At 31.6% G+C, this 12,226-nt stretch overlaps 1 protein-coding gene across 10 annotated transcripts in view; it reads right to left on the bottom strand.

Moving 5' to 3' along the window:
* LOC126839113 (RNA-binding protein Musashi homolog Rbp6-like) overlaps positions 1–8,788 on the bottom strand; it is a 269,406-nt gene extending 260,618 nt beyond the window's left edge. For 5 of the 10 annotated variants that reach the window (XM_050574160.1, XM_050574163.1, XM_050574162.1 and 2 more), the window contains exon 1: positions 8,096–8,788. In XM_050574160.1, the coding sequence (XP_050430117.1) occupies positions 8,096–8,157 (62 nt within the window). In that variant the 5' untranslated portion in view covers positions 8,158–8,788. The remainder of the gene's footprint in view (positions 1–8,095) is intronic. The other 5 variants (XM_050574166.1, XM_050574170.1, XM_050574169.1 and 2 more) reach the window with 3 other exon arrangements.
* Positions 8,789–12,226: the final 3,438 nt, after the last annotated feature.

Genomic DNA, 12,226 nt, shown 5'->3' with positions numbered 1-12,226 from the left:
ACATTTTCATTACAAAGCATTTTGAACAATTTATTTGAATATGGTTATCATATACATTCAAATAACTATTACTTAGTACTATTATAAGCTACTACCGAAAAAATTAGTTAAAAATAAATATTTTCTGTATTCCGCTTTAATGCAACTCTAAAAGGACAAAATGTTACAATGGTTAGAGCGGTCGTTTACCTTACTTTTGGCTACTTTTACTTTACTTTTTAACTATATTAATAATTTTAAAATGTCTTAGGCTCATTAATTGTATGAGTTATTTAAAAATAATTAATCGGCTTACGGCTTAAGCTCGGGGTGTAAAGATTTATCAGACACGCATTCGCGAACCCATAACAGTTTGTGTGCATGCCAATGTTCTGCGTTAAGCGATATGTGTAAATAAATCTCTAACTCGATTAGTGTGTCAAAATAAATCCAACAGAACTTTGCATTTTTAATTTAGTGTTTGTTTATTATTTCTTTTGCAGTTTTTAAACTACTGCTTTTTTTTAAGAGAACAGCTTTTAATTTAATTTAAATAATTTTTTGGAGTTTTATGTAGATTTTTAGGGTTTTTATCAAATAAAATTATCGCATTTTTTAATGCTCTTTAAATATTTATAAACGTGACAGTTAATTTTTAATATTTGCTGCGCGTGTAATTACATTTTGTAAATTACGGCTTACTTATTGATCTGTTTTGTAGCACTATTCAAGTAAGTGACGTGGCCATAACAAGAATATTATTGTGCTCACTGTTCAACCTAAAATATCAATGATGTTTTTTGTTTTGAACCCTAATGCAATAAAATTTATGTACGTGTTAAATAATCAAAAAAAAAAAAGTAGAGTATTAAAAATATCTATAGATGGTTGTGATTTTTTTTAATGTGTTTGTACATTTTGTGTACTATTATTTTGTCCAAACATTTTCCCGCAATCCCAGACACACACATAAAGACAAAGTAGATTAAAAGATTCACATTTTTCACTTTAATGGGGCATATTGGCTTGATTTTGTACGTGCTACATCCATTAAATTTCCATCGAATGCCGCTTAAATCGGCTATTATTATTGGAACAAACGGCTAGTTTCGTAAGAGCTTTATTAAGAGTGTGATCTGAGTAGGAAATAGAAGTAATATTAGTACTAAAATACATTCATTGGGCACGAACACATGAAAGTATAAAGTTACAGTTGGTTAGCAAAACAAAAAATCTAGTTTTAAAGAAAATAAACAATACCTTCTCAGCTACGCATCAAAGCTAATCTATTGCGAACATTTCGTTTTTTAACATCACACATTCGATATAATAGCCACCTAAATATCTACATTAAAAGTAATAACAACCAAAAAATGCCCTCGTTTTGTATGTATTAAAGTTGTTATCGTAATGAGGCATTTATTTTATATTCTGTGCCAATTTTTACTTTTTGCTGCCAGTAAACATATTATTAATTATTAAAATATAAAAATTGTATGCACAAGATGATACTGTATTATAAGTACTTGTATCGAATTCAGATAAAGCTAGTGAAATCCAAAGGTTTGAATTTAAGCCGTTAAATTAAATATAGACAACGTTCGGTAAAGTGGCTTACCACGAGAACTTTGTTGAATTACATTAATTTGAAAGAAAACTGAAGCTTAGGAAACCACCGTTTTGAAGTAATTCGAGGTTATCTCGCTTTTTTGTGTCAAGTATAAGAACATATTGATACCTTAAAGCACACAAGTGCCATCTCCACTATATATGGATAGGTAGTTTTTTTAAAATTTTATTCAAGGAATTAAAAGGGTTTTTTTTTTTGAGATTTTATTAAAGAACACAAGGTGAAGGCATTTTAATTAACACCACAGTGGCCTAGCGGCAGCCACATCTTAGCGAGTCCATTGTCAAAAATAAAACAAAATTGAGCTATTATCATAATTCATAATATATAATTTTAATCAACTTTCGAGGTGAATTGTTTGAATAGAATCGTCTTAAAAGTATTACAAAGGATTTCGAGGCTGTCGATTTTATAATCCTTTTAAGCAAAGACTTTTTTTTTATTAGTTTAATTAAAAACCATGTAACTAATGAACTTGAAACTTTTTAATTCATTTTGAAAATATTGGACAAGGAAAATGTGTAATTTTGGTACCATAAACGCTCTATCCACTGAAATCAGATTTGGTCCATAGTTAATTAATCGTCGGTCGGGCCACCTTCACTACTATCTTGGTATATAGGTAATACAAAATATATATACACATACAACCAGTACTCATTAAAACATATAAATCCAATTTTTCCCGTTTAGGATGTCTCAAAATCTTAAACTCAATATGGTCTGCAGTTAATTTGTAACGTATGTTTTTTGTTTTAATAATAAATTCCTTTAACTTTAATTTTTATGGATATAATATATACCTATACCAATAATCAATATATTTTAAACAATGTACGGTTTACGGAATGCGTTGAAAGATCAACAGGAACGACTTAGAGACAAAGCATGATAGTGTCATATGTAATATGAACATTAATAGTTTTCACTTCGGACTTGGAGGATAACTACAATAAAGATAAAAAAAAAACAATAAAAATTATATTTAAGTACTTAAATGGGATTCGTTAGCTGTAGACTTTGACCATAATTTTCATATCAAATATTATTTTAACGGAATTGTTTTGTTGTAACATCTAAGTGAAATTATTATTGTAATCTTGTTTCGCAGACGAATCATTCAACGATAATACTCATCCATGCCATTTCTTCCTGAACAGAATTTACTAAATCATACTAAGACTCTCCAGTAGATTTAACTTCAGTTGTAATTTGAAGTAATGTGTTCGGTATTCGCCATTTTTTTAATGTAATGGTAATGCTATTAATTCCAAATGGACACAAACATTGTTTTTAATTTTTATCATCCAAAGTTTTTTGTATGATCCGTTTTCTCATTCTTTTGTAAATTACAAAACACTTTAAGTACGCGTTAAGTACATTTTTGACTTGTCGCAGACGTTTAGTGAATTCTGACGGTAATGTCAACTGATGAAAGCATCAAAGTCACACTGAAATGTTTTAATTTACACAATTTCTGGTAAAACAACGCGGCTGGTTCGTCGTTAACAGTAATTCTGTCTGAGGGTAAAAGTTCTAGTTTAACGGCCTTTATACATTTCACAGAAGCCGTCATTTCGAATTTCTATCAAGCGACGCGGAGAGTTTGAATTTCAGTTTACCGTAATATACATATATATATATATATTTAGGTACACTAATTAATTACTTAGTTCCTTGTTGGAAATTAAGCCAATACGCAGCGACTCACACAATGCGGTTGCACGAGAATTATCGAAAATATTTTTAGCTCATCCCGTAGTGTACTGTTGTGTTTTACAAAAAAATATATGTATTATTTTGTTAGACAATCCCGGTTATGCATTTTTGGCGCACGAAAATACAATTTTATCCCCGGGCATGACAATGACCGTTACGGACATTAACATGCATAATGTTGTTTTATTAACTAAAATATAATTTTCCCGTAATTTCGATCTATATACCTATTTTGTTTATTGTTCCAAAATGAGTTCTTCGTTTCTCATTAAACATCACGTTATACCAGTCGTCCACACGGACTACACTGCAGTACTCATGCGAATCGCATGTGTAAACCGTAATTACACACACCTGGCTATTTTCTGTGAACCCCAGGTAAATATTTTTTTTTTTTACAATATATATTTCGAATTAAAATGAACATGGCCATCTCTGGAGATTCAAATAGGTACAAGGTTGGTGATATGCAAAATAATGTGGTCGGCATAGACTGGAATAAATTTACAAAAAAAAATAATCTGTACTATACGACAATTTTATAAACTAGGACGCATCGACCTACAACTTGTATTTTTTTTTTTTTTTTTGGTATACATTCAATACGTTTTATTACTGTAATAACATTAATATCTACTTAAAAATTATCGCGGTTTATTATTTTTTACATATTGATACTTTCAGAAGAGTTAGTTGAACGAAGATAGGTATTACTACTTTTAACCGGAAGAACCTGTTCACGTTACATAGTTCACTACATATAGACCAAGTAACCTGGCTTTCGATTTTCCATAATTATGGTACAAATAATCATACATTAGGTTACTTTTATAAAACTGAGCACAATTCTATATTATAAGCAGTAAGCTCTGACGAACACAAATACGATTTTATAATAAGTAAAATAAAATGATGTAACATTATTACGGTCGATGGATTAAATCGTAGCTGATACAATTTGATATGGACCGTTGTCTATAAGCGTTGCTGCTTTATCGAAAATAATCATAATTACTAGCCACTCGCTTGTTATTGAACTATTTAAAATCAGTACCAGCCATACTATTCAGTCTGATAATGAAACTCCCTATGTTACTTTTTAACATATAAATTCATTAATTTCATTGCTTTTAATGTAAATGCAAATTACTAGTCAATATTTATATTAGTGTTTTGTTAATAAAATGAACGAAAAGACAACAAACGAGAATGTACAAAGTATTATATTTCAGATTATTTGGATTCGCTCTATTGTTAAATTGTCGTGAACTATGTATTTGATCAGGGTATTTGGAATGAAAGCACAATGTTAATATGGAAGATAAATAATTAGAAGGATTAAATTAGTTGAGAAACAACCACATTAATAACTAAAAAGATTTCGATTAAAGGAGTAGTGATTATAAGAGGATAGCCGTTAAAAGAAAGCAAAAAGGATCAAATTAAAATAGTCGGAAATAATTGATAACGATACAAGGATGCTGTTGTTGGGAGTCTCTATAGTGACTTGATATATTCACTATAGGGAAGACCGGCTTAAAATTGAAAATAAAATTTATAACTTGAGTAATCATGCAAAAAAGTTGGAAGAAAATATGTGACAAAAGAAAATAACGCAAATCGTGAGTTCATTATCTATTTAACATGCCTGCCGTGGCTAGAAAATTCAGGTCCCCAACATCATCGGAAGGGTAATTTGTATAAATTCAACATTATATATTAGCGCGGGTGTTCAATTATACGCTTGGATGTACAAAATGTTCGTATTCACATAATCAATACATGAAAAATCGTAAAAATAATAATAATAATATTACATTCGTTGGACATGTTTTACAATATTATTTCAAACATTAAAAACAAAAAACGTAACAAGGTATTTTTGTACACCGAAGGTGGTATTGATCCAACACAAGCCTTTTGAATTAAGAACCCTCGTATATTCTACGTTTACATTGTAAGCAAATTATTGATTATAGATTATGACTTGAACTATTGTAGTGCATTTGTGCATTTATCCCTTATGCCTTTCTTCGAAGGAATCGTTTACGTAAAGCCATTTATTAAAAATGAATGGCTTCGTCGTGTCACCGCTGCGTTGTTCCCAGCATAGCCCATGTATAGACATTATACTTGCTATTTGACTCATACTAAAGTAACAAAAGGTAAAAACTCAATACTTGAAATTGTATGAAAAGCTCAGTATTAGAGAAAAAAAATGTAGAGAGCTTCAGGCTTGATTACGGTATTAATTTCCTCTATTCAGAGTTCAGACCAACAGTGAACATCGTAATCATTAAAACAGCAATTGATACTTTGTCGCTATATCAACTTGATAGAAGATGATATTGTTTTGAAAAATGCAATGTATGACAAGCAATAAAACAAGAATCTCCAAACTATATTACGATGAATGAAGAGTAGTTCAGTGAACGTTTAAATTATAGTCACTGATATAATTAAACCTATCAACCATCAATGCGTAACCTTTTATAAAAAGTAGAGCAAAATATTACAGGGTGATAGTAATTAATAACATACGATGAATTGACTGTGTACGTCGTCGGTGACAACGGTTTGGGGTGCGGCTTAAGGTACGTCTTATCGATAAAACGAATTTTTTGAAACTATGAACTTTCAAGCGTAGAAAACAAAAATAGGTTTTCTTCCCAACAGGACGTCGCTGCAAGTGATTCAAAAGGGTAAGATAATATTAATATAACTGCTGAACCCGTTTAATCAGGTTTCCATCAGATTATTTTCGGGCTATGTACTCAAACATATTAACAGCCCGAACAATCGATTCTCTTTTTTGTAGAAGCCATCGGCTGAGAGTATCATCCAGTTGACGGACTCTGAGGGAGACGACAAATGCCTCGCGTTGTTGTTTCCAAGTAAATTTAAATACATCTCGATACGGTTCGTTACCGTCGCGTTGGCAGCATTACAAATTTCCATATTTTTAAACCTTATAAATATAATTTTGTAATCCTTTTTTTCCCCTCCTCCTTTACCTAAACTCACGTTACCTAGGAAAGAATAATTTACTAGTCGATTGTATTTACCAGTCAGATTTGGAACAATTATTGAACTGAATGTTTTTGTGTATCGTTTTTTTTTTTTGTTAATATTATAATTCATGTAGACCAATTTTGTGTTGCTGCAGAAGGTATAATAAAATATTTAAAAACAATAATCACGAATTTACATACTATATCTATAATCTATTGTATATAACATACACAATTTGAATATTATCGCATTTCAAATTATATAAAGTGATACAACCAGAGAGGGTTTGCGAATAAGTGCTATAGTTATAGACCTTCGGTGTTTGCAACATTTAAATTATAATTGGGAATAAAAAGTTTACTTTACTTCTAACGCTTAAGATAATCAATAATCTTAAGTACTATACATGTTAAAATAATTACAAATATATTATTAGCTATAAAATTTAGAATTAGAATGAATCTCTGTCTCCTATACCTATTTATATATTATGTTATTGTAATATATTAATATGTCATTATATAACAAGAATTCAAAATTATGCTATTTATGTAAGTTTCTTTTTAATGTACAAAAGTTTAATACGTTTTCTGTATTTGAAGATTGTAGTTTAAAAACATAGATCGTAACTTAAAACAAAAATAGTGAACGTTAATCTTTCATATCGTATTGAAAGTAACTATAAAAAAAATTACCAAAAAGTATTATTTTGAATGGTACTCAAGAATGAAGAGTGTATTCTGCTGCCAAACATACATCGTGTATGTGTATTAGCCTACAGAATCACGTGTTTGAACGTTGAATGAAACGTAACCGGTATTTTTACTATTGGTTAATATTATAAAAAACAAAACGTGCTCCACCACTATGACGAAGTTCAAACAACTTTTGACTGGGTCCTAGTAAAATAATTTAAGAACATGAAACATATTATTATAATAAACTTGAACAACGGTTTATCGGACTAAAGACATTCGGCTTACAACGGATATTGGACTCATTATTATTATTGTTGTTGGATTATAAATGTATGCGAGTGTGCATGTCTATAATTCGCGGGTCACGGTCACCACCATCGCCATACCGTTTTGTTGATATAGTAGTATTTCATATGTACATACATGTATATATTATAATAATAACAATTATGCGTAATGAGAAGTGTGGCGATGCCGGCCGTACCGGCGACTGGACCACCACAAATCGATATGCGGTAGGGTAGTAGTAAAATGTCGCGGTCGACACTTTTTTTTCGATCCAAGTTTATTCATAATCGTTTCCGGTAATCCTCTCTTGGTCTAAGTATACATCGTAGATCAGCTGTTATAGACGGTCACTTCCGATGAGAGTTGGTAAAAAAAAAACCCCGGGTGTGTGTTTGGTATATACCGAAAAATATGGGTTCTATAGGGTTTATGCATACCGCATGAACGTAACTGGGTTGGGCTTATTTGAAAGAAATCCGGTTATTGCCAACTCTGACTCCGATTGGTTACATGACAGGTACGGAGGGCAGGGATGGGCAAGGGTTAAGGAGGGCTTTTATAAGAAGTCAAAACTCCAAACCGGTAATCATATAGGTTCATATTAGTTTATTGGAAATTGACACTCGGTAACGGGTATACGACGTTGGGGGTAGTACTTTTTTAGATATCAACATTAGGGCCGGCCACAGTGTATGCAAATGTAGCATGTGTCCAACCGGTACACTAGTATTGTACTCCGGTGATAACGATAACAGAGCCGTCAACTCACCCTGGGTCGTTGGGCACTTCGGCGGCGGCTACCGTCACTGCTTCCTGGTTTTGCGATTCCATGGTGTCTTCCGGTTACTCCTGTGGTAGTCGACTTTGCTTGCGATGCAAACGATTCACAAACGCGATTGATCGATTCGCCTGGGATACGATTTTTAAACGAAAACTGTCAATACCCAATATAATTTACGTACGAGTAAAGTTCCGTGTGTTATTATCAAAAAGACGCGCGTGTGTGTAACGTGTTGAAAAAAACACAATACACAAAATAACACAATTGTGTTTATTCGAAACTGTAAACCGCGAAGAAAACGCCACACACAAGAACGGCCGCAATACGATTTTCTTAATTATTCGCCTTTTTTTTTTCTTTACCTAAACTTTCTGAACGTACCGGCGACAACCCGTTATCCCGTCGCTATTTATTTGTATTTAATTATTACTCTCGTTTAGAACCAATATCTAAATAAATAGATACATATAATTTAAAAAACAAATTTTCAAAGTTTATAATATATATAATATATACATGCGCATATATATATATATATATATATATATATATATATATGTATAATTTTTTAATTGTTTCTGCAAACTACGACTAACCACTACTGGTGGGAGGTGTGCTTTTTTCACGCACACGATATGCTCCCGAGCGATCGCGCTAAACGGATATGTTCGACTGAACGATGCGGCGAGTGACTGGGCCCGCCGCCGCCGCTGGTTGCCGCGCAATGTCAATGGGACGGGTCGGGGAGGAGGGTGGGGGCGGCGGCAGTTACGGTGGTGGTGGTGGTGGTGAGAGCGGGGGTGCCGGCGTGCGTGTGTGTGTGTGTGCGCGCGCGCGCGCCCGTACGGCGGCGGCGGCGGATGCGTTCGCACAGGAAGCACAGTGGCGAGCGCGTGCGCCCGACCCACAGCCGGAACCGCCGCCGCCGCCACTTTTCAGACGCTAACGGCCAGCGGCGGCGGCTATCCTAATGAGTATGTGACCGAAACGGCACGCTATATAGTCGATATTATCTACGGCAAGTCATGCAACCCTATCTGCCCACAACGTCTCAGACGGTATGTGTTGTCCAATAACTTCACCCTCAGAAAGTGTCGACTTCACCGATACAATCCGGACTTGTGCCGCGGTTAAGTTCACAGAAAAACTAACACCGAGTACGGGTCCGAGATAGTAGCGCAGTAGCAGTGGGGTAGAGCTTCCCGAAGTATTTCGAAGATTAAACCAACAGAACTCCTTCAAGGCGTCTCCCCAAAAATTTAGCACTCTCAGTATAAATACTACATATAGATACTTAATTTTTTTACTACAAAGATTTGAAAAAAAAGTTTAATTTTAAGGTGAAAATTATGTCATTTTAAATATGACTTCTGGTTTACTGTATAACGAAATCGGTTATTATGGACCAGACACATCATTGTAAAAACAATATCTTCTCAGCTCCACATTGAAACTCAAATATTTTCAAACTAAACCGTATCGAATAGCTAATGGAACGCAATATAGTAAAAAAAACAATATAAACATATTTTTAATTATTAACAAATATTATTAAGGTGCCCCAACACTAGCATTTATTAAGGCGTATTGTATAGGCAATTTTCACTAAATAATAGTAAATATATTATAGTATATATATATATTATAATAACACAGAAAAAAAGATCTATTTTGATTATTATGTTTATTTTTTTTTTCAACTTTTATAACGCATGTTGGCTCTATGTTTGTATTAAAACATGTTTCTACTTCGAACAGTTCGTTGCTACAAGTAATCCAATATTTCAAGTTTTGATAAATATTTAAAGTATCGATCGTTGCACAATTTTAAAATTACTTTTAGTTAATTAATAATTTTTATGTAAAAAATTTCAATTTTCCTAATGATTTGTATAATATTATTGAAAACAAAAATTAAAAATGTACTTAGATAGATACATCAAGCAAGTATTCAAAAGTATAGATCTTTTTCAAAATCATTGGATTGCGCGTTTCAGAGTACAGTTAAAATTAGAGTGAATTGTTTTTCGACCAAAATTACCCAGGTGTAGAGGCCATTTAGGTAAAAACTAGAATAATAATACCAATATATATATTTTTAAAAAAAAACATGTTTTAGTTTTTACTTATTTTGTTTAAATAAAAACTATAAAAAAATACACAGTAGGTATAGAATATCGATGTGGATAATTTGTTTTAATGTACAAATAGATAGTAGGAAAATTGAAAGTATTAACAAAATATTTGAATCAGTCGAATAATACATTATAATTCAAAAATAATCCAACTAAAGTCCTTAATAATAAATGATTTGTTATAGTAAATTAAAATGTATTTAAAAAAAAATCATTATTTGCAACCCAGAAAATGTTCCATGAACTCTCATTATAATTAATTTTAATACAATTTAAATGTTTTTGTATAATAATAATTGCTGTATTACGCTATACAACGTAAGAGATTTTTGTTTTAAATTACTACACTTAATAAAAACTAAAAACTCTTAATTGTTTTTGAGTATTTGGCGAATTTCAAATAAAATAATAATAACTGATCGGCAATTAGTAGTGAAAAAATACTTCTTAAATTATAAATATTTTAATTGCTCTAATAGGACGTACTAGCATGGTGTTTCTTAAATATTTGGAGTGAATACAAATATTATAAATTATGTTTTACTGAATCGATCTTCCCACCTATATTTGAAAACTACTTGAGTTTAATACAGTGGTACTCAAATAATGTCCACGATATTTCGATGGCTCCCAAATTATTAATTTCCCACTACGGTATACGCAAATCCAAGACACATAGTTTAAATACATCTGATTTAATGAATAGTTACTTAAAATAGGTAATTCTTTTTACTCTTAAGGTCTGTTGACCATTGAACAATCTTACCATACACTAAATTCTTCAATTCCCCCAGTCAGCTGCTCGCACTTTCCAGTGTAGTTTTACCTTCAGGCATTCCACGTCTTTATTCAATACGTCTTCCCATCTCAAACGAGGCCTTTCAAGAAGTGTTCTTCCTACTGGATTTTATTCCATTGCCATGCTAAAAAATAGGTTTTGACTTGACACCAAACGTGACCAGTCCACTGTAATAATGACTGTGTTCAATACGTTTTATTTCTGGAAGATTGTCTCTAGCTCATATTTTTCCTTACTATCCACTCACCGATCTCCTCATTCTTCATTGGTCCAAATATTTTCCAAATGTTTTCCTTAAGATTTTCTTCCCAATAACGTTTACTTTCCTTTCCTACATTTTAACGGCCTCTTTTGCGTACCATACATAATTACTGGATATAAGAGTGTAATATATCATTATTTCTTTGTTTCTTTCGACACAGAATTTTCAAACCTATTACTTAATATATTTGTGAGTCCATAGAAACATTTTTTTCCTGACAAAATTCTTGACACTAATTTCTTATCAATCTCATTTTTTTTTTTATTATTGAACATAAGTATTTAAATGGTTTGGACTGCTGTATTCGTAATTTTCCACTTTTAAGTTAGGAAACATTTTTACACCTCTTGATGAATAAGTATTCTGTTTTATCTTCTTTTACATGTAGCCCAATTTTTTTCGCCACTTTTGAATAAAAATAATTGTGTGATTTGTCATTTAGGATACATCGTCCGCATATGGCAACACCGCCATGGATGACTCTTGAAATTCTGGTCTGGTATTAATTTATCTTATTGTACTTTCTTTACAAAAAAATATTATTTCAAATAAATTTTTTAATACACTTTCATAAAGATCACCTTATCATATATAAATTATTCAATACTTATTATTGTGCATTATCTTCATTAAAAATTAATTTACGCAAGTATGAACAATTTATGATTAGAGTTCAAATAGTGATAATTTTATCACATTTTAGATAATTCTAAAACTAATTGTTTTTTGGTCATATATTATGTTCATATGCCATATCGTATATCTTGTTTAAATAAATAACAAACATTTTAATCCTAAAAAAGATACCTAATATATTGTTATGTATGTATTACTTTTTTATCAGTGGTCACAAAATTATTAAACGTACACAAATTATTGTGTATTATTACTAAAGTTATTGTTTGTACATAGATATATTTTCA

This window comes from Adelges cooleyi, unplaced genomic scaffold (assembly GCF_023614345.1).
Source record: "Adelges cooleyi isolate 19-005CV unplaced genomic scaffold, UGA_ACOO_1.1 ACOO_flye_CR_arks_rails_tigmint_CR_PRNA_30, whole genome shotgun sequence".
In the NCBI taxonomy this organism is placed as follows: Eukaryota; Metazoa; Arthropoda; class Insecta; order Hemiptera; family Adelgidae; genus Adelges; species Adelges cooleyi.
The sequence above is the reverse complement of the archived record's forward strand: the minus strand, read 5'-3'. Positions and strand labels throughout refer to the sequence as shown.